Raw genomic sequence first — 24490 nt, forward strand, 5'->3', positions numbered from 1 at the left:
GATGGGTAAACATAATACTGAAAAGGAACTTTTTTTTTTTTTTTTTGACATGCTAAAATACCTTTAAAAAACACATAGTATCACTATTAAAGTCACATAATTTGCACAAACAGTATGTCCATGACACAAAAGGTATGCTTTTGTAAATATGCATGCTTCTGTTGCTCACTGACAGTGTGATGTTGCACGTGAATTTTTTGACACCATCAGTTATATCAGGTATTTAATGGAAATAATACATCCTAAAAATCATTCTGAGATCATTCTTTTTTAAATCGCACAAAAACCTTCGAGCAATCATGTGTAGTTTTGCTAAAAATCTATTGTGCTGGCCCAGAGATTAACTTCATTAGCAGATCAGAACCAATGCTCTTTTGAATTAATATTAATCACACTTAGTATAAATTGATTCCTCAGAAGCTCACACCTTAACATGTGCTTGTTAAAAGTTGGTCATACTTAGCTTAACCGAAATGTGCCTGAGGGTTTGCCCAACTAAACAGCAAATAGTTTTCTATTGTATTTTATTGGTAATGGACATGTGTTTGTATGCTAAATTATTTCTGGAAATAGTTTTAATCAATAATTTTGCATGTGAGTTTCATGCACACACTTATTTGGCTGCGATAAGACTGCCAAACATATTCCGATGTGCTCTGTGACGCAACTTCAGTGGAAAGGAAAGAACGTTTTGAGGAAAGGTGAAGTCATGGAATTAAAGAAGGTGTAAGAAAAGAGTGGGGAAAAAAAACAGAGATTGGGCGAGACAGCTTTAGCTGTTTATTATTTCCTTCTGTCGATCTGTCTCTTTCACTTACTCATTCCCACTCCCTTGTCTCAATTTGAAAAATACAATAAAATAATTGCAAAGCATCGTGTTGTTAAGTATGAGCACAATACTTTCTAGATGTTAATAAGGCCTCGGGGTCTCTCAGACTGGAAATAGAATATGAGGGCTAAGAAAATTCAAAGGGTGTTTCAGAGGCCCCTTAGAGAGGCTCTCAATAGCACGTCTTCGCCATTTGCACACATTTAGAGAACATCCTGAATGTGGGCTCCATTCAGATGAAGTCTGCACCTTTTGAGCCGCCATAAATCTGTTTGTCAGACACAACTGCTGAACAAAGACGTTGAAAGAGAGGAGAAAAGAAAGAGAGATTCCATGATGTTTACTGCAGGTCAAACATTCATGCACAAACATAGAAATAGACTCGATTTTGATTATTAGAGTTTGTACACTGAAAAAAAGAAATACAATTTCACTCAGAAGCTCCTAGTTAATTACACAATTAATTACATAGAAACAGCAAGGAACACCATGAATTAAATGTTACATTTTAAAGTAGCTAGACTGAAATAGTATTTTCGGTAACACTTTACAATAAGGTTCATTAGTTAACATTAGTTAACAACATTAGTTAACATGAACTAAGAATGAACAATACTTCTACAACATTTATTAATCTTAGTTAATATTAATTTCAGCATTTATTAATGCATTATTAAAATCACAAGCTGTGTTTGTTAACATTAGTTAATGCACTGTTAACTAACATGAACAACTCTATTTTCATTGACTAACACTAACAAAGATGAATAAATAGTGTAATAAATGCATTGTTCATTGTTTGTTCATGTTAGTTAAAACATTAAGTAATGTTAACAAATGACACCTTATTGTAAAGTGTTACCATTTATTTATTAGAAACAGCAAGGAACACCTTGAATTAAATGTTACATTTTAAAGTAGCAAGACTGAAATAGTATTTTCTCATAAAATATACTCCAATAATCTTTTATTTAACTTTAAAAAACATTTACAGTGTAATGAAATAAAATAAAATAAAAATGTTTTTGCATTTTTATACATCTTAAAATTCTTGAAACAAGATACATTTACTTGAGAATCAAAATTAGAAACTGAGACTTTAAAAAAAATATCTCAAATGATTTTTATTTTTTTTTAATGGCTTTATTAAATAATAAAATAAAATGAAATACAATATAAAATGTTTTATTAGCGTTTCAATAAATACATCTTAAGATTCTTAAAACAAGATACATTTACTCAAGAAGCAAAATTATAAAAGATACTGAGACTTTTTTAAAGAAAATATAATTATTTTTCATTTTTCTTACTGGCATTGTTAAATAATAAAAATAAAATAATATTTCTCTCAGAAATTGCTTGTAAATTTCATAATTAATTACAATATATTTACAAATATTAAATCATATTTAAATATTAAATTTTAAAGTTATTTAATTTTTTCAAAATATTTTTCTTGTAAAATGTGCTCCAACAATCTTTGTTTTATTTCAAATCTCAAAAGAATTTTTTTTTTTTAATTTTTACTTATGTATAGATAACAAGACTTATTTTAGAAAAGATCGTGTTTTTAATTTTTGTTATTGGTTTGCTAAATTTAGTGAGGTTTAAATTTAAAATAGCACTTTGCCAATGGGGTAAGAGAATAAACTTAATTCAAGATATATTCTCTGAAAAAGTCTTAATCCTTATACACAGTTTTATCTTCTTTTTTCAAATGTTTGGATATTTTTGTAGTGTGTGTGTGTTAATTGTATCTGCTGGTGTTCATGGATGGAGAATGAGAATAGAGAGTACCGAAAACCAGTCGTGCAGGAAACTCCCTTGAGTTTGGATGGTAAACAGTCACAGGTCTGTATCTGTAGACGCTGCATGTACACGCTTGTCACCTGTGCACAATGATTGTATGACTCATGGTGAAATCAGTGAGAGAGATTGGGAGTGTCTGGCTGGCTTAAGCAGGGTGTGTTCAAGGAAAGGGTTGAACAGGCAACGCCCAAGTTTTCCGCGCTCACATGGCAAACCGCCTAACCTATAGGATGCAATCCTACTCGTCGTATAGTCGTGTGCAGTGCTGAGATGGTATATCCGTGTGCTCATATTTAATTTGCAGTTGTGGAGACACACATCTGTCACACCCCACTTATGTACTTTGGGCAAAATGTTTTAGGTTACAGTAATAGTCCCAGCTCTAAAAGAAGTTTTTCAGTGTTTTTTTTTTATTATTATTATTTTTTTTTTTTTATGTATCACTGAGATACAAGTTATTATCACTGAGATTTTTGTTATTAATTTTTTATTTTAGTAACATTTTTTAAAAAGTTTAGTTTTTTATGCTTAATTAGATTTTTTGTGAACATTTATTATTACTTTTATTTTATTTAATTATTTTATTTTGCTATAATAACACATGGTTAGTTTTGGTGTAGACCTTAGGTCTCTGGTTAGGGTTAGAGTACAGGTTGAACTTTATGCTAAGGAAACACTTAGGGGTGTGTAAGTAGTTGAGACAAGGTATTGCACATACTTTTGTAAGGGCTGGGTTAGGTTAGTTTACATTAGGTTAGGTTGTGGATTTTCATTTCCATGAAATTTCTACCAGTGTACTTATTCTGAAGCATTAAATATTTCAGTCTTCTTCTTCAGTATGGCAGGGTTTGCATGGTTAGGATTAATTTTGGTAGTGTAGACTTTCACAGAATTGTGCAAAAGTGAAAAAATATTAGATGCATTTTCAGTCATAAGTGATTTGAACCATATATTGGCCACACCCTACAGGAAGTTTTGGAATTTGAATTGGAATGACAAGAAGAGGAATTCATTGAATTGCAATTTAAAGAAATTTAACGCACATGGTGCACTTTCCCCTTACAATTTATATTATTAAGTTGACATATTTATAATATATTATATTTATATCTCATAGTTCTGTCTTTATGTTGCATCATCCCTAAATATGAATTGCATCCTTAATTTTTTTTTGTAATTAAATTTAAATACAAAATTTAAATTTGTAATTCTCCCTTACATTTTCTGCACAATCCTGCTCTTTTGTATTAGAGATCTACTTTTCAATGATTTACATGCAGTAAAGTTAGCTCAGTGCAGGCTGTTTATAGTGAGCACTTGGCCTTTGACACACCCTTGCATTTCACTGACATTCCTACAACTGTTTTTTTTTTTTTCACCCCACAATTAGTGTCTTTCTCTCCATCTCGCTCTGTCACTTCCACTTCCCAGTTTTCTCATAGTTAGTCTCATTATGTTGACTTTTTCAAAAGTTTATAATGTTATAGTTCTCAGTCGCAACAATCTCCATTTCCCTTTCTCTTCCTCCCTCTTTCCTCTCTTTGTATGAGAGCACTCTTTCTTTTACCTTCTTTCTCTTTCTCTCTGTGTCTCTTTAAGAGTGTAGTCAAAAGAAAACAGCTCCATGACAACGGCTGGGAGTGAAACCTGAGCTCAGCGATAAGGCCAGAGAAACGGGAGGCGTGTCTAGAGTCTCAAATAAACAGTGTTTCCCAGCACCCAGGCATGCGGAGCTAAAACATTAGCCATCCTTTTGCTATTTCTATTCAATAAAGACAATAACCAGTAAATTTTAATTTATATTTTTTTGCTCCAACATGGTTTCTGTTGTGAAGTAGGTGAAGTAGTACAGAGCATTAGCCAAGCTTTGTTTGTTTGTTTGAATTCTGTGCCTGTATAGAGGCCCTCAGCACATTATAAATGGTTTGGCATGCACTTTATATCATTTTTACTGTAAAATACTGGGTTTTGGATGTAAGAAATTATGAATTGCCATATAATTTAAAGTTCAAAACTAAACACACTAAACAAGAAAATATATGCACATTTATAGTAAATTATTGTTTAAATTATTTTTTTGTAAGTAAAACGTATAATTGAATAAATTCAATGATAAATTCAATTATAGCAACAGATAAAGGACATTAACATCACATAAAATAATGATTATTTTTAATTTAAATAATTTTGTAATCACTTATGTACAGTATGTTTTGTGTTACATTTTGTGTCATTAAGTTAATAACATTAATTACATTACAACTAGTGTTTAGTTCATGTTTAGAGATTTTTTTAAATGTTTTTGAAAGATGGCTCGTATGCTCATTAAGGATGCATTTATTTGATAAAAATACAGTAAATATAGCAATACTGTGAAATATTATTTCAATTTAAATGTCTTTTTCGAATTTTCAATTAAATTTATTCTTGTGTCATTAGTGTCACTTGATCTTTCAATAATTATAATATGAAATAATTTTAATATGCTTATTATAATTTAATTTTACTGCACCGCTTATTATTTTTGTGGAAACTGAAAATTCACATTGTTTTTTTTTTGTTTTTTTTGTAACAACGTGCATGCCATACAAACACAAAAAGTCTTAATTGTGACTTTTGATTAAATTATTGCGTCTTTGCTGAATAAAAATATTAATTTATTAAAATAAAAAAAAACATTCTTACTGACTCTAGTCCTTTGAATGGTAGAGTACAAAGCAGGTTTTGGTTCAAATATATTGATATATTTACATTATATCACTTAAAGGGATAGTTCACCCAAAAATGAAAATTCTGTCATCATTTACTCACCCTCAAGTAGTTCCAAACCTGTATGAATTTCTTTATTCTGCCGAACACAAAGGAAGATATTTTGAAGAAAGTTTGTAACCAGGCTGTTTTGGGGCACCATTGACTTCCATAGTAGGAAAGAAAAATACTATGGAAGTCAATGAGTCAGCAGAACAAACACATTCATACAGGTTTGGAACTACTTGAGGGTGAGTAAATGATGACAGAATTTTCATTTTTGGGTGAACTATCCCTTTAATGAAATACATAGTTATAAGTCGTAGAATATGTGATGACATTTTTTTTTGGTACTGAAAGTTCATCATAAAATGTTGTATTAGAGTGTATTGACGCACAGAGATAGTATCAGAGAGCTTGTTTTGACATTGATTGAATGCCATGAGAGGCCGATTGGGGTGAAGCCACTGACTCACTGTCTGACTGTCATTAGATGTACCTACCTGTCACACATCTGTCCGTAAAATACGGCACACCCTGAGAACAAGTGACGCTTTCATGGCAACTTCCAGTGCCCTCAAACTATATTTTAAATGCACTAAAAACGTCAATACATTGCAATACATTTTGTACATGCTGTTACAATATTTCACACATACTTGATTGTCTACATTTGTTTCATTTTAGCGTTTACTGAGAAATCGCAAAATGAGGGAAAGGAAAGGAGAGAGGGTCACATACCTGCACTCGGAAAGCGAACAAACAGAGTGCAGAGTGATCTCTCGTGTTGAATTACATGCATGCATCAGTGCTCATGCAGGCAGAATGCATTATCCTAAACAAAGCTGTGCCACATAATACTGAAGTACGTTTGTGAGCTATCTGAAAATAAATCTGTTTGAGAGGGAAAGTGGTTTTGTGGTTTATGCTTGAGGTCTGGATGCATCTGGGACGTTTGCTGTCAGCGTGTATCAATAGCAGCTGTACCGTCACTGTTATCACATCCCATCTCACACTTGGTTTAGTGACTGGTATCTCTTTCTCTCGCTCTCTCGGGCTCACTCTCTCTCTCTCTTTTATTTTTTTCTTTTATACTGGGTTTGCGCACCATTCAGAATTGAATAATGATTTGAGTTCCTAAATTTGAATTGAGGCAGCAAACTGGATGCAAAACTATAAATCTGAATGGAATTTAACAAAGTAGAATTAAAATGGAATGAAATTCACATAACTGCTTTAAATGCAGATTTTAATAATATTTAATTTAATATTTAATATTTTAATTTAATTAATAAAATTTATATTTTTAATAATACATTTATTATAATTTAATATTTATTAATATATATATATATATATATATATATATATATATATATTATTTAGATTTTAATAAATTATCATCCATTTTATTGATCATAGTGCAACACCAATTTGTTCTCAGAATGCTCTAATTTATTTTTGGCAATATTTAATTTTATTAAGTCATCTGAAAACAATGTGGTGGACTTTTCGTGGTGCTGTATGGCAAAATAAAATCTGTATTGAAGGATGTAGACTGAATGAAAGTTCAAGAAATAAATATGAATTGAATTTAGTGAAGTAGAATTAAAATGAAATTAAATTCATATAACTGCTTTAAGTGTACATTTTAATAATACATCATTTATCGTTTTAATAATAGATTTAACTTGTATTTGTATTTATATATTTTTTTCTAAATTGCATTTCCTTTTATTGGCCAAAAAAGAACAATTTGTTCGCAGAATTCTCTAATTTATTTAATTTTATTGTGGTGCTGTATGGCAAAATAAAATCTGTATTGAAGACTGCTCGAAGGTTCAAGAATAAAAACAAAACTATAAATATGAATTTAATTTAATGAAATAGAATTAAAATGGAATGAAATTAATATAACTGCTTTAAGTATAGATTTTAATAATACATTATTAATACGTTTAATAATGGATTTAACTTGTATTTATATATATATATATATATTTTTTTTACAAATTACATATCATTATATATAATAATTTAGCTTTCCTTTTATTGACCATAGAATTCCCAGAATTCTCTAATTAATTTTTTTCAATATTTAATTTTATTAAGCCATCTGAAAACAGTTTGAAAAATCAAATCTGTATTAAAGACTGGAGATTGTATTTATAGTTCAAGAATAGAAATATTAGAAAAATATTAAAGTAAAAAATATTCTGCAGTACAACAGATAATTCTGCAAATTTAATGATGTAATTATGTTACAAAAATACAAATCCTCTGATGGAAATTTCTTGTGTTTCATTCAGTATGCTGAGTGAAGCCCATTCAATTCAAATTACAACCCATATATATATTGATATCAAGCCAATTCTCAGATTCCGATTTTGCCCCACCTTGTTTCACACACTGATTTTCTCATGATTCAGCTATAATGACAGAGCTTCGTGTGATTTTCATCTGTCAGTCAGGTGTTGGGAGGTGTAGCAGGTGCTCACACCCAGACTCAAGAGAAGCTTCAGGGCTTCAACATCACCCAACACACAATGTTCATCACCACATCAAGACAATCGGGATTTTTTATTTCTTATCAACTGGGAGTTTTCGTGACACAGTCACCACACCAAGAAAGATTATTCACAATTACAATACACAAAGTAAAAAAATAAAAATGAATATTATTAAGTTTTAAATGGTAAAACTGATAAAAAAAATTAAATATACAATAAACAAAAGAATAATATATAAAGTATTCACATCTTAAAATAATGAATGAAAATATATGCTGTTGAAAATTGTTGTGCTATATAGAGCAAAAATTACATTTATGCTACAGTGCCTTGCGAAAGTATTCATACCCATTCATTTATTTCACGTTTTGTTATGTTGCAGTTGCAATTGTTACCTTCTGCCCAGTCTGAGGCTCTGAATGCTTTGGACTGGGTTTTCATCTCAATATTTTGGTGCATTGAGCTTTTCTTCTACTCTGACGAGTTCCTCAGTTCCTGCCGTTGAAAAACAGCCCCACAGCATGCTACCATCACACTTTACTTTTGGGATGGTACTCTACAGGTGATGGAGCAGCGCCTGGTTTCTTTCAAACATGATGCTTGGTATTGAGGTTCATCAGACCAGAGAATCCTGTTTCTTGCAGTCTGAGGATCATTTAGGTGCTTTTTTGCAAATTCCAAGTGGGTTTTTGTGTGTCTTCACTGAGGAGAGGATTGAGTCTGGCCACACCGACATAAAGCACAGATCGGTGGAGTGTTGCAGTGTTGTTTGTCCTTCTGTAGGTTTCTCCCATCTGCATATATGATCATGGAGCTCAACTAGAGTGACCATCAGCTTCTTGGTCACCAGTCTTGACAAGGCCCTTCTCCATCAGTTGCTCAGTTTGGCCAGGAGGCTAGCTCAAGGAAGAGTTCTAGTTGTTCCAAACGTCTTCCATTATGGATAATGAAGGCTACATGATTCTGTGAACCTTCAATGAAGCAGAATTTTTTCTGAACTTTTCCCCAGATCTGTTGACGCAAACCTGTTTCTGAGCTCTACAGGCAGTTTTGGGTTTTTTTACCTCAGGGCTTGGTGTTTCTTCTGATATGCATTTTCAGCTGTTAGACCTTATATTAAGACGTGTGTTCCTTTCCAAATCATACCCATTCAATTGAATTTGCCACAGGTTAGCTTCACTTGAAGTGTAGTAACATCTACAAGCAATATGAATGCTCCTGAGCTAAATTTCATCTGTCCCATATAAGGGTTTGAATACTTATGCAATAGAATCATTTAAGTTTTTTATTTTTAATAAATCTGCAAAGATGTTAAAAAAAAAAAAAACTGTTTTTTGCTTTGCCATTATGGTGTATAGAATGATGTGGGAAAAAAGTCATTTAAAGCAATTTAACATAAGGCAGCAACATAACAAAACGTGAAAAAAAATGAAGGGGTATGAATACTTTCGCAAGGCACTGTAAATAAAGGTACAAATATAGAGATATGTACACTCTCAGAAAAAAAGGTACAAAAGCTGTCACTGGGGTGGTACCTTTTCAAAAAGTACACTTTGTACCTTTCATGTACTAATATGCACACTTTCAGTACTAATATGTACCTTTAAAGTACAAATATGGACCCTTTAGGTACAAAGGTGTACCTTTTGAAAAGGTACCACCCCAGTGACAGCTTTGTACCTTTTTGTCTGAGAGTGTACATATTTCTGCTGAAAAGAACTTTTAGGAAAAGGGAGGGACATTTAGTAAAAGGGTAATATATGGTCAGGGGGTGGAGACTGGAAACTGTACATGCTGTTCACCTGGGGCCTGGGTGCTCCTCGGGACATGTGTCACAATAAACATAGCTATTCACGCTCCAGGGTGGTGGAAACCATCCACCTTTGCTGTTTAAGTCATTGCCATGGCAATAGAATATAAAGGGACTCTCTGAGGATATTAGATATTGTAATAATTTCTACAATTTCTGTTGACTGGCTTGACGTGTTTCATATGGCCTTCATTGCTCTGATTTCTGTGTTTTACTATGGATACTGTCTAGTAGACAGGCTATAGTATACAAGTAATTAACATTTATCAATTGCTAATTTGGTTAAATTTTAGACACAATTCCGCCTATTTAATGACAATGAGCTGTTCCTTTAAACGCCTTTGAAGACATTAAGACAGTTGATAAATGTACTCTTTTTAGTGATTCAGACCTAAACGTCCCTATAGGCCAATTATCCACCATCTAGTTCTAATACCGTTAAACTGCTTACAAAAAACAACACTTTTTAGTGTTTCATAGAGTGCACTTGCCTAAATTAGTCACCTAACTACAAGATGTCAACAGTTTTTATTTACTCTTCTCTCTTGATCATGGACGTCAGTGCACTTCTACAACAGACATCTATTTGTGCTGTAGTAAAATGAAGGTTGTAAATGTATAACAGTTCAGCGAGCTGTGCACAATAGTACAGACTCAACACTTACTGACGGGGCTCTGCCAAATTCCTTTGCACCCAACCCAACCCATCCTCCACCTCCCATGCACACAAACACCATCATATTGCAACATGCTCATCTCCAGGCTGTTGTGCTCTAAACTTCCACATCAACACATAACAGAAGGGTCTCAAAATCTGACTAATAACCTCCAGAAACAAGAAATTCAACTTTTCTGTGAAAAACAATACCTGCCTTTGTCCATTTTTTGCCACTAATCTTTCTTTATCAGTTTTCCTGCAAAAAAAGAGGCAGACTAGTTTTGAAATGCACTATGTAGCCAGAAAGGATTTACGAAAATAAAGTTGCATACTTCAAAAAATATGTTCAAGTAAGGGTGCTTTACATAAAAGAGTACAACATAGGGCCTAAAACGTTTAGACTCAGTGAGAAGTTATGATAACCAACTTCAGGAGGTCAAGCTAAATGTTATATGAGCTGTTTAGTTTTCAATTCATTTTACATTAGATTTTCCAATTTTGCAGTTTTAAATAAATATTAAGTTGTGTGATTATGTTATCTTCTAGCAATGGGGCAAATTAACAAGGTTGCACACATTTTGGACAATCATGCTGGTTTTCATTACAGTTAATTGACATTTAATTCAGCAGACCGTTGTATGATTTTAATTGTTGGATTAAGTCAACAAGGCCACAGTCTCTAAGGTGTGATGGGCCAAAATTTTGAGAAACTTTTTATGAAAAGTAAATTTTATGATCTAATAATTTATACTATTTATCTTGTTCGCACAACAAAAACACCAGATTTGAGGCTCTAATGTTAAAAAATAAATACATTTGACCACATTTAAAGGGCTTAATAATGTCGTAATTTGAACACTTTCCTTATGTTGCTCTCATAAATGTCTCGCATTCATTTGCTCAGTCTGAGTCACTCACTTATCAGTTTCAAGAAGTGAAGAAGTGTTTTGGTTGAAATAAAGCATATCCTGTCCATTCCTGCCGTCTTGATTTTTGTTTAACACCGTCCAATTCCTCGCAGAAAAACTGCATTCTGTGAGACATTACAGTAGGTCAACAGGTCACATATTTTCACATTTAAGGCCTAATGCACCACAGTTATCAAGCGGTGAAATACAGAGCCACACGCTTGACCAGGTAGTAATTCAAAATGAATAAATCACATCCCACGTGAAAAAGGCGTGCACATGTGAGTGGTTTCAAGCTGGGATATATATATATATATATTTTTTTTTTAATTGGGCTTAACGGGTGATTAAATGCAACAGTTGTAAAAAGTTTCTTTTCTTTGCTAAATGTGTAAATGTGATGACTGTCTGTATAATCACCAGTACCTCCTGCACTCCACCCAAAGAGATGAAGATTAATTGTGTCATGCATTAATCATGTCTGAAAAGTCAGATTGTTCAACAGGTAAAAGTCTGTTCTGTTAAAGTATAACTTCTCTCTCTCTCTCACTCTCTGACACACACACACACACACACAAAGTAAGAGGGAGTTTCAGTGGGCAGTTTGGGGTGGAGTCTAAAGAGCTTCCCAAGCTAAGGAAGTCAGGGACAAAGCGTAGTTTAGCCTGTTTAGTGTACTCAAGACTAAACATTCAGTCCCATTGACATAAAAAGTGAGAGGCTGAGGCTCTGCCACACCCATATTAAAGACTTCAATGGCATGAGAGCCGCACCGCGCCCAGAGGACTTTATCCGAGCACGTCTGTCAGAGACACGCAGTGTAACGTTAGTGGAGTCCAGAGAAATTCCTCACACACACAGCAGGATGTATGAACGCGCGCTGTTCGCTCTCTGCCTGCTGACTTTGGTAAGTTAAAGTTAAAGTTACGGTTATCAATTGTTATTTTTGCTTTTTGTCATTTTATTTTAGGTTATTTTATGTAAGTTTATTGTAGGCCTACCTGAATTCTTGCCGTATCCTTTCCTATTTACCTTGGTAACCATAGTTTCCGTTAAATTGCTAGTTAGTTAGTTAGTTAGTTAGTATAAAATGTACAAAATGCGAGTTATAAGCCTGTATTGCGAAGAGCATTTTAATAATCGATATTATGCCCCAACTCCCCCATTAAATATAATATTTATAATTTTTAAATATTATAAGAGAGTACTTGCTTTTAAATATGTTGGCATAAACGTCAATGAATTTTAGGCTAACTGAATATAGCCTATTAAACTACTACACTTTTTATCACATTTTTACAGAAAAACAAATAGGCCTGCTGAATTTAATGAATAAAATGGTAAATTCTTCTGCTTTTTAGAATATTTCTGTCATTTTAATTTCTTATTTTGTCATGACAGTGGTGGTTAATACCACGTGATCATATTTTATAGTCAATTAACTAGTACTATGGTAATTTCATGGAAACTATGCCATGGTTTATATTTAAGTAAGATTTCCCCAATGATAATAATAAATTATGAATAGATTTCCCCCTACCTTTTTCCAAACTATTTGGAAATTATTTAAGTTGGCTATTGGTTAAATAAAATAAAATAAAATAAATGAGTTAATTGGTTGGATATTGCATGTTGTAGATTTGAAAGGGATTAAACTACTTGAACATTACTATGGTAATTTGGTGGAAACTATGTTTACCATGGCTTATTTTCAAATAACTTTTCCCCAGTCATTATAATAAATTATAAATAGATTCCCCCCCTACCATTTTCCAAACTATTTGGAAATGATTTAGGTTGGATATTGGTTAATTGTGTGTTGTGGATTTCAAAGGGATGAAACTGTTTAGAATAACGAAGTTCTCACTAATTACTTAGTCTATCTGCATTTGATTGATTTTTTTATTTAATTTTTCCATCAAACAATTGTGTTGCTATGTTTGCTTGGTATCATCCAGGGCGAAACTAAGCTGCTGACCAAGTAAATCAGTTATAAAAAAAAAAGTTAATTGATTTGTTTTAAAGAAACCATAGTGCTATTGTAAATGTGTTCATTCATTCATTTATTCATTCATTCATTGATCACTAATGTTGACTGAAGAGAAAGGTGCTATCACCTAGCTGACTGGGTGGGTCAGTTATTTAGATTTTTTTTTAGTGATGGATCCATTAAAACTTGAATAAGTTTTAAACTTTGTGATTTCCTGATATTGTTCAGGTTCATACACTGTGGTACATTTGCATGTTTTATTGATGCATGAAGACAAAATGACAATAAACATTTATGCATTCAACTAAAGTCAAATTTATTTTCACGTATTTTCAAGTCTTTTGCTCTGCTGGTTCCACTGGACAGATTAGCCTTGTTTGGAGATAAGATGGAGCTGATATGAATAACCGAAACCCATAACATTACACCACATAGGCCCAATGAGACAGAGTACCATATAACAGTATGTAGAGTACTTGAAATCTGCTTTGTGTCTTGGCTTATGTTTAGTGTTTCCTTGATAGTGGTTTTGTTTAGCTATGTTCTTATTCTATTTTTATTAGCCACAGTGTCCCATGTCATTCTTGAGTTATGCGAGCCATTGTTTTGGTTCATTGCTGTTTGTCTGCCGCACACAAACAATGTCACTGTGGTGCAATGCTTTCATATAGCTGTTTAGGACTGAATGTAACAATCAAGAGATCATTTGAGGAGGTTTTCTGTGTAAAACGAGAAAATAAGATACTGATTAATAATGTTTTTTTGCGAGTCAAACACCCCAGTATCCTATATTACGACAATAAGGAGTATATACTGTATTACAATGTTTTAAAAATGCATCGTAGTTCATACAATTAACATGAATCTGATTATCACACAATCCCAATCCTCACCTGATTCATTAGGATTAACATTTGAAGTCATATGTTGTTTCAAACTATTTCTCCATCACAGTGGGGAATGCAATACTCCCTTGATTCTCCCTTTCACTCACTTTCAATTCCTCCCTCAGGTGCTGTTTCAGAGCGCTGCGTCTTGTGAGTTGAGGCCTGTGCTTGCTCAGGTTCCAAAGAGGCTGCCTGCAGGTTATGTCATCTCCGAAAGCAAGGAAGAATGTAAGATTTGTGCTTTCACTAAGCCTTTTCATCCCGCATGACATGAAATTACCTTTTATGCAGAAGCTAACTTCATTTGATGTTGCTAATTAGACTACATAACATGACATTTTCATGAAGCTAATTAATAGTACAAGAATTTGTTCTTCCAAAAATGTTACATTCTGTCATCATTTACTCACCCTCATGTCGCTCCAAACCTGTGTGACTTTTTTGCTTCTATGGAATGAAAAAGGACCTTCAAATAGACACAAAAGTATCATAAAAGTCAAATGAAAAGTCAACTAAATGGGAAGATTATCAGTGAATAATGATGGAATTGCATCTGTTACTCAAACAATATGATAAAATATGGTTTTATATGATACTCTGTTTTACAATCACTATGTTTATTAATATTTTGAATTAGCTTTTATTTTTATAGTTTTCATTTTAACTTTAAAATTGTAATATTTTTTTTTTTATGTGCTTTTGGCATTTTATTAGTTTTTGTTTGTTTCCATTTAGCTTTCATTTTAAAGTTTTAGTAATTTTAGTGCTTTATGGCGCTTTTGCATTCTTTTTGAAGCTTAAAAGCCTTAGTGATATGATATTGTGTGAAAAACAAGCAATAGATTCAAACTGCTTTTGATTTTGGAAAGATACAAGGCTTAGCTGTGGAATAATTACCTGACGTTGTTGTATTTTTTCACAGTGAGTCTCAAAGGCTGCGCGGCCAAACCTGTGGCCTTTACTTCCAGTGACCCTGACTTCGCTGTGAATACAGATGGAACCATTATCACAGTTCATGGTTTGGAGATTACAACAAAGCGATTTTCTGTACTAGTGCAGGATGAGAATGGAATGGATTGGAGGGTGGACATAATCCTGTCCTGTAAAGATGAGGTAAAACTACAGCCTGTAATGCATAACTATAAACCATATGATCTGTATCAGCAGCATGAAGAATGTTTTTCTATATGCTCTGGCTTCAGGCATCTCAGAAATCCAGCAGTGTGGCTCGCAAGCGCACTAAAAGAAGATGGAGACCGTTGCCTTTCTCTTTGGTTGAGAATGACAAGCCTCCATTCCCAAAGGAACTGGAGATGGTGAGACCGAGTAACATAAGCAATATCTTTACTTCAGTCATTCCTTTACTCCCTTCCCGTTTCCTCCTCCATCTCAGTTTGACCTTTTGTTATACTTCCTGTTTTCTTATGCTCACTGACACATTGCTGTGTACATCTTTTCTCAGATTGCATCTGATTCTTCAGTAAATTACACAGTGTATTATGAAATCAGTGGACCGGGTGTTACTACAGATCCTGTGGGCCTATTCACTCTGAATAAGAACAATGGCATGCTGAGTGTGACCAGGGCCGTCGACCGTGAGCAGTACCCACAATTCAATGTGAGTATGAATATTTCAGGCCTTACACAGAAAACAGTGCATGAGCTTATGGTCTGGAATATGATTATAGCATCAGTATAACTAACTTTGTCTGCTTCTCTTGTTGTAGTTTAGCGCTCGTGTGTTTGACATGAGTGGCAAGGAAACTGATCTATATCTGCCCATAACTGTGAATGTGGAGGATTTGAATGATAACGCCCCTGAATTCATAGGAGGTCGATTCTTCACTGTTGAAGAACGGTGCAGGGCAGGTATGAAAGAGAAGGACAGAAATGTGAAATTATATTTTTGAAATTATGGAAGGTGTTTTTAGGACCATTAAAATCATTTGGATTTTGATATTATTTTCATAACAATTCTCATCACTATAACAATAAAAAAAATTAATATTTTTATATTCTCAATAATGTGATGTGGAAGAAAAAAAAAAAAAAAAGGTTCTGTAGTACTGTAGTATCATGGTCGTATTTGTTTTTCAACCTTTATGTTGATTTTTATTAGGAAAAATCCATTGTATAACCATATTTTTTAACTGCAGTAAAAATATGTTGTATTACAGTAATGAGAATCATTGTTGAAAATAATAGGAATGGTAAATGTAAAGAAAAAGGAAATATTCCATAATGCAATAAAGTTATAAGAATTGGTGTGTAAAATATTTTTAATAGCCCTAAATTAATGTCACAATTATTGTTATTTTAGTATTGTTTATACAATTATAGTATTTATTAATATTTACTTTATTTATAAATTATATTATAATTAATTATATTATTAAAGTATTAATTATATTAATTTATATTATTTATTAATATAGCATACATTCATTTTAACTTTAAATTCTTTCAATTTTATTATCTTAAATTTTCATTAAGTTTTAGTCATTGTATGTGCTTTCATTATTTTTATTATATTTATTTCAGTTTTAGTTTTGGTAATTTTAGTACTTTACAAAATAACGACTAACCGAAATAGGTTAAAAAAAAATTCTACTTATGTTTTATTTTATTTCAGCTTTATTTCAATGAATGAAAACTGAAAATAAAGTTTTTGTTAACAATAAGAACATTGTTCACAATGTAAAAATATAAATATATAAAATATAGTATAAAATATAAGCTTTGTTATCTTCATACTGTGTAATTTCTTATAGATATTTTAATCATTCTAATTTATTTGGGGTGAAATATGACCCAGACTATTTTTGACAAGCTTTATGAGATTTTCCTGTTTGTTTAAAGTGAACTAGTGGTCTAACGGAGAACTGCAGTAAATGATACTAAACCGAACCTGAATATACTGAAAGTGAAATTGTATTTTGTAGTGTATTCAATCATATTTGCATTCTGTTTTTCAGGTACTGTAATAGGACAAGTGAATGCCACAGATAGAGATCAGCCAAAAACCCAACACACCTTGATCAAGTTTACTCTGCACAACGCTACTGACATGTTCTCCATTGATCCTTTTACCGGCGTAATAACTGCTAAAACCAACACCTTAGACAGAGAGGTATTTTTTCTGATTTGGTGTTGTGTCTACAATGCCTTTTTGTATTGTGTATTCAGATGATACAGTCTTCCAATAATGAGTTTTTTTTGTTTGCTTTCTCAGACTCAGGACAAAGTCTACGTTGAAATAGAGATCAGAGATATGGGTGGTGCTTCTAATGGGCTCTTCAGCAGAGGAACAGTTGTGATTACTCTCACAGACGTTAATGATAACCCTCCTTCCTTTAAAGAGAAGTTGGTAGGGCCCTTTTATTGACTATACAGCAATAAAACAAAACAAATAAACTACTAAACCACTCTGGAGATGAATAGACTTGTATAGTTCTCATCTTGAGATTAACATACTTAACATCAATAACTGAAAGTCTTTATGTTGTAAATTGTGGTATCTGAACTTTTAAAAAAAAAAAAAAAATGTTTTTTTTTTTATGGTAACAGTACAAGGCCAAGGTTCAGGAGAACCAAGACAATGTGCTAGTTACTAGGATACCAGTGGAAGATAAGGATTTGGTGAACACCCCTAACTGGAGGGCCCTGTTTGAGGTAACCAAAGGAAACGAGAGCGGGAACTTCAGGATGGAGACAGACCCCAAAACCAATGAGGGGCTTCTGTATACGATAAAGGTATGGTTTAAAGGCATTAAAATAATAGTCTGTACAGGAAGTTATTTTGTGGAAGCATCTGAAAATAACCTTTTTGGCAAGAAATAGAACCCAGATGTCCTTGATGAATCGTTTTTTGCTGAATTTGCACTTTTGCTAGTACATTCTTGTAGCGATAGCTTCCACTGAGGGTCACAGTCATTATCTTGAGAGCTCTCTTCACTCTCTGACAGGGTTGTGTTGGTCTTATTTATAGCGGCATTGCAGGGTTAGCTCACTATTTTAGAGCTGTGTGTGAAAACGCTTGTCTGTTCGATATGCATGTGTGGTTTAACCACACCCTGTTATATAAAGTACATCCATCAGGCAGGCAAACACAGGTTCTTCTTTTCAAGGAGAATTCAAGGCAGAGCTTTTGACAGCTCTTCACAGTATGGGTGCTTTTGGGTTAAATAAGCAAGTTTTATGCAGATGCACTTGAGTGAATTCTCAGTGTTCTTATTCCCCTTCTACTCTCTTTTCAGGGATTGGATTTTGAAAAAACTCCACTGGTGAAGCTGGAAATAACTGCCCGTAATGAGGTTCCACTGGTTGGGCCTGACACTAAATGGCTCTCTGTGCCGCTCGAGCTCAGTGTGGGAGATGAAGACGAAGGACCAGAGTTCAACCCTGGCATTCTATATCTCAAAGTCAAGGAGAATGTTGCCAATGGAACTGTCATTGGAACCTATAAAGCTCTGGACCCAGAAAATAAGAACAGTGATGGAATAAAGTATGTTCTTTTATGACGTGGGTTTTATTTGAGGTTAACTAAATAATTCTCTTTAAACCTTACACAATCAGGCGGTCTGTTCTGTTATGCCCCGACTAGCTGTTTTTGAAGACAAGCAAGAACATGTATTATATTAATACTTCCAAAGAATTTATTATGAAAATCATTTTAATTATACAGGGCTTTAAGAGTGATTAAAAAAGTGTTTCCTGTAACCTCTCTAGATTTTTTTTATTTATAGCATCTGGTGTCTCTATATATGACATTAGAGTGTATTATGGTAATGTAATTGTACATGATAAAACTTTATACTGTATTTTGAATGCACTGTCTCACTTTTCTATTTTATTTATGTGTAAGGTACTATAAGGTGACTGACCCAGGCAACTGGATCACTGTGGTGGAGAGCACTGGAGAGCTGAAAACAGCCAATACTATAGACCGGGAATCACCTTTGGTCCACAAGGATATGTACAACATAACCATCAGAGCAGTGGATGAGAGTGAGTCTGGACTTTATGTCACATACTTGACAACATAATTAGATTAAATTTAAAATATTAACTTAATAATTTGTGGACATTCAGCACAATAGCACTGAAATGTTGGTGTATTTCTGAGTACACACTGTACTCTATTGTTCTGTGAATAGGTGTGTGTGTGTTTTCGCTGGCTGTTAATGAAAGACCATTTGGTTGGGTGTGGTTGGGTAGAAATAGCTTCAGGCCTCTGCGAAGATTTCTGCGAAGATTTTGTGGTGTGATGTAACATGTATTTTTGATGATGATCAACATGTCCTACCTGACACTACATGTTCTACACGTTGAATGTTGTTGAATGGCATTCCAGGAAGAACTGAGTACATTTGTTCCTCTTTAATTCTTATGCACCTTTTACAAATGATTTTTATCTTTGGACGTTACTAGGTTACAATGTTTTCACTGCTAATAAGCGTTCTTGCTGTCCTGATGGGCGTCCTTGCTGCCCTAATTTTATTGGCAGTCTGTGTAGTTGGTCATAGCTTTTGAGAAACTGATCACAAATGTATGTAGGTATGTAAAACCTGTTTTTAAAAAAAAGGATTTTGAGATAAAGAAATAATGTCGCAATTTCACACACTATTAAAAAGTCACAATTGTGAGATATGAAGTCACAGTTGTGAGATATAAAGTCACAATTATGAGATTTGTAGTCGCAATTGTGAAATATAACATTGCAATTGAGATGTAGTTGCAATTATAATATACTGTAAAGTCGCAGTTATGAGAAAGTTGCTATTAAGTGATAAAAAGACACATGTATGCGATGTGAAGCTATATTTGTAAGAAAATTGCAATTGTGAGAGTTGTCACAATTATGAGAAGTAAGACTGCAAAATATCTCACAAATGTGACTATATATACAGTTTCAATTCTTAGATGTAGTCACAATCGTGAGATACAAAGTCACAATTATGAGATGTAGTCGCAATTGTGAGTTAGAAAGTTGCAGTCATGAGATATGTAGTCACAATTTTGAGATATTGCAATTGAGTGATGTAGTCACAATTATGATAGACTGTAAAGTTGCAGTTATGAGAGTTTCAATTAAGAGATAAAAAGCATTCATGAGATGTGAAGCTATATTTGTAAGAAAGTTGCAACTCTGAGATAGTTGTCACAATTATGAGAAGTAAGTTTGCAGCTATGAAATATAATGTTATGTTTATGAGATATGGCTCAGATATATCTCAGATGTAGTCGCAATTGTGAGATGTAAAGTCACAATTATGAGATGTAGTTGCAATTGTGAGATGTAGAAGCAATTATGAGATGTCACAATTGCGAGTTAGAAAGTTGCAGTTATGAGATTAGTAGCAATTTTGAGATATGAAGTCACAATTATGAGATGTAGTTGCAAATGTGAATGAGTTTAATCATAGTTATGAGATATGAAGTTGTAGTAGTTATGAAAAAGTTGCAATAAAGAGATTAATAGACACAATTATGAGAATCAATAATTGTAAGAAAGTCGCAATTGTGATAAAGTTGTCATAATTATGAAAAAAAGGGTTGCAGTTGTGAGTAATAAAGTTGCAATTATGAGTTTTAGTCATGGTGTAGATATATATATATATATATATATATATATATATATATCAGTTGCAATTATTATAAGGTCAGTTATAAGAAAGTTGCAATTGTGAGATGTAAAGTCATAATTGTAAGAAAGTCGCAATTGAGATAAATTTGTCACGATTATGAGAATTAAGGTCATGGTTGTGAGATGTAAAATTGTGCATTGCAAGCCAGTTGTATTCTGGCAGTTTGTTTTTCTAAAGTCACATGAAGCTCACTGGAATCTCTCTTTTCTCAGGTAAGAAAACAGGAAAAGGGATGGTTATAATCCAGATTGAAGACGTGAATGATAACATCCCTGTGATTCCGGGCAAAGACCTGATCATGTGTAGTAAGGGCGATATGCTGAGCTCTGTTATGGTTGAAGCCGTGGACATGGACAAGCCACCTTACTCTACTCCCTTCATTTTCGATTTTGGAGCAGATCATGATGGGAAGTGGAAACTGAAGGATACTACAGGTAAGGATAGAGGGTATTGATGTTTCTTAGGGCTGGGGGTTTATCAACATTATAATTTCTCAATATAGCAATAACAAAGAAAGGCTGATGAACTGAAAGTGTTGCAGTGTGATCACAGACATCATGTCTTTCTTCCTCTGATGCAGATTCCTCTGTGGTGCTGGAACAGGCTGTGGCCATGCCCAACGGTCTCTACAGTGTTCCTCTCTTGGTGAAGGATCTGCAGGGATTTGGGAAAGAGCAGATCGTGGATGTGCGAGTGTGCACTTGTGAGAGAGAGGATAATGGGTTGGGAATATGTGGGGCTCGGAGTGCCTCTTCCTCTTTGGGCAGTTTGGGAATCCTTGCCTTAGTTCTCTCTGGCCTGCTGCTGCTACTTTTAAGTGAGTGCCCCCTTCTGGCTATGACCAACATATTATATACACTTATTTCCTTCTTATTTCCAACTTATTTACATACACTCACATGATCCTTCAGAAATCATTTTAATATGCTGATTTGGTGCTCATGGAACATTTCTTATTATTATCAAATTTGAAAAGTTATGCTGTTTAAAAATTTTGTGGAAACAGTGATAACTTTTAAGGATTATTTGAGGAATATAAAGTTCAAAAGAACAGCATTTATTTGAAATAGAATTTTTGTAACAATGTTAATGTCTTTACTGTCACTTTAGATCAATTTAATGCATCCTTGCTGAATATGGTCCTTAAGCTATATATACAACTCCAAGAGTCTGAGACCACTAGTGAAAATGCTTATTTTTAACTTTTTTTCCCCATTTTATTTTAATTTTACATATATATATATATATATATATATATATATATATATATTAATAAGTAAGTGAATAATTAAGTGAAAAGTTGAATTGAAATTTTAACATGAATTTCTTAGTATTCAGTTTTTTTTATTTGTTTTTGTCAAAACCTCTCAAAGCTGATAGGTTTAAATAAAAATAAAAAAATCTGATTTTCTGATTTTCAGATTTTGAATTTTACGCCCATAAATGATTCTCAGAAAAAACAATAAATTTGCCTTCTGTTTTTCTTGCCGTATCAGGTCTGTTGCTCCTCTTCATATGCAGTACTAAGAGAGACAAGCTTTACATCAGTGATGACACAGGAACAGGTGGAATGCTGCTGAAATCCAACACTGAGGCTCCTGGTGAAGAAGTGGTAAGAAAAACACCTCCTTTTAAATGGTTAAATTAATCAGAGAAACCGCTAGAAGAGTTTGACCATATTTGGTTGGAATGTCGTTCTCTTTTTAGAAAGATGGAGCTTTGATGATCATTCCTGGGACAGATATAGTGGACGGGTCACTACAGAGCGGCCTCATGGAAAGTAAGAACATGACTTCAGCTTCAGGACGCTACGGGCAGTCGTTTTTACAGGCAGGAGGTGTGTACAACACCACCACTCAAGAGTTTGGGACAGAGAAGTACTACTCATCTGGACGCTATGATAACAACATGTACGGCAATGCCGCAGCACAGAAACTCTCAAATACGGGTGCTCTGGACACATGGAAAACCAACGGGCGCTACCTGGACAGAGTGAGCTGAATTTATACATTCATGCACCCAGGAAAATCATATTTCACATTCTCTCTGTTTTTCATTCATGCTCCAATGAAGTTATTTTCATGTGACCTAACTTGCGACCCTTATTTTGTGACAGAAACTGGCTTACTTTGGAGACGAGGAGGAGGGGCGGTACGCGGATGACCTGCTGAAGACTTATGGGAATGAGGGGATGGGATCTCCTGCAGGCTCTGTAGGATGTTGTAGCATCGTGGGTGAACAGGAATCACTGGACTTTTTGAACACTCTCGGCCCCAAATTCAGACCACTGGCTGACGTCTGCTACACCACGAATCGAACCGGAAACTAGATCGAGACGTGACTGAGATGAGAGAGTACTGTATGCTGTTTGCCAGGGGCCTTCAAAGCACTCTGCAGAAAATTATGTTCCTAATCAGTATTTTTGCCTCGTTTTCCAGTAAAAATATCAAAATGTCCTTGAGTAACGAATTTACTTGAGAAGTAAAATTATGAAAGACCATTTACTGAATGGCAGTCTATTTTTTGGATTGTTTAAATAGACTGTTCTTGTTTAAATGTAAATCTCACCAAATATTACTAGATTTATGATATATATTCTCTAAAATGAGTCTTAGTATCTCAGTTTTGCTTCTTATGTAAATTTATCAAGTTCTGAGGATATTTAGTTATTTTTACTGGAAAACAAGACAAAAATGCTGATTTAGAAAACAATTTTTCCAGTACATGCCTGTCTGCTGGATTAATCAAGTGCCTGTGTTTGTCTGTTAACTTTTGTAAGTTGAGTTTTTAGTGTGTGAATGATGCAAATAAGCTTTTCTGTAATTGTTTTGCTCTGCTTTGCAAACCTCTTCCTCACAGAGCTGAGGAAGGACAGATTCAATATAAGTATACAGAAGAGACATTATTTTCTCCCCAATCGATTGCAATTCTCAGCCGTGTGAAGTATTAACTGAGTCTATATTTACAAGACCATGATGAAGTGTGCTCATAAACATTTTTGGGAAACTTGTGGAATTCAGAGCGCTCTTCAGCTCCAAAAGCACTGACACCCAACGTCAACCTCTGGACACTGAACTCATCCTTAGGCCATAATGTATTACTGGAGTTTTTGTGTTATTTTCTTACAACATTAAACAGTATAGTTGCTATAGGGATTTTTAATTTCACTGAAAAGAAACGAAATATTTTGTATGTAAGTCACTTTATGCTTTAAATGAAGATAAGAGGTGAAAGGTGAAAGAGCAGGTAAATTTGGGAAAAACTACTTAGAAGTACTTTTTTTTTTTTTTTTTTTTTTAGCTCTTTGATATTTGATATCAGTTTTGTTCTGACAGCACATTTTAAGATTTTTTTGTATTTCTGGTAAATATTTCCAACATATCAGATGTTTAGAGGGTTGTTCTGATTTTAAAACTTAAAGGGATGCTTTTTGTAAATATTTTAATAAAATTGATTACAGACCCTATTTTATTGTCTAGTACTGTCTTTATGCTGCAATGGCACATTTTAAAAGCATAATTGAAAAGCACACGTACCTTTACCCAGAGTTAAAAGCAGGGTTTAGAATGATTTAAGTACAATGTGAAAAGGGTTATGCACAATGTGAAAAGCCCTTGAGGTGTAAACGTTCATCTACCTGAGGTAAAAAGCAGGTCAGAAAGACGATAATAACGCGGGGTTAAGCGCAGTGAGC

At 33.7% G+C, this 24490-nt stretch overlaps 1 protein-coding gene across 1 annotated transcript; it reads left to right on the top strand.

Annotated features, from left to right (window-relative positions):
- The first annotated feature begins 11881 nt into the window (after positions 1–11881).
- On the top strand, positions 11882–24262 carry dsc2l (desmocollin 2 like). The gene is made up of 16 exons (XM_058756887.1): positions 11882–12179; positions 14275–14377; positions 15072–15262; positions 15352–15465; positions 15612–15767; positions 15877–16018; positions 17125–17279; positions 17382–17516; positions 17717–17902; positions 18406–18653; positions 19014–19156; positions 21009–21230; positions 21377–21613; positions 22293–22408; positions 22504–22788; positions 22913–24262. Exons 1-16 carry the CDS (start codon positions 12033–12035, stop codon positions 23123–23125), a joined length of 2793 nt encoding a protein of 930 aa, XP_058612870.1. The 5' UTR covers positions 11882–12032; the 3' UTR covers positions 23126–24262.
- Positions 24263–24490: the final 228 nt, after the last annotated feature.

The sequence above is a fragment of the Onychostoma macrolepis genome, chromosome 20 (genome assembly GCF_012432095.1).
Source record: "Onychostoma macrolepis isolate SWU-2019 chromosome 20, ASM1243209v1, whole genome shotgun sequence".
NCBI classification, from domain to species: Eukaryota; Metazoa; Chordata; class Actinopteri; order Cypriniformes; family Cyprinidae; genus Onychostoma; species Onychostoma macrolepis.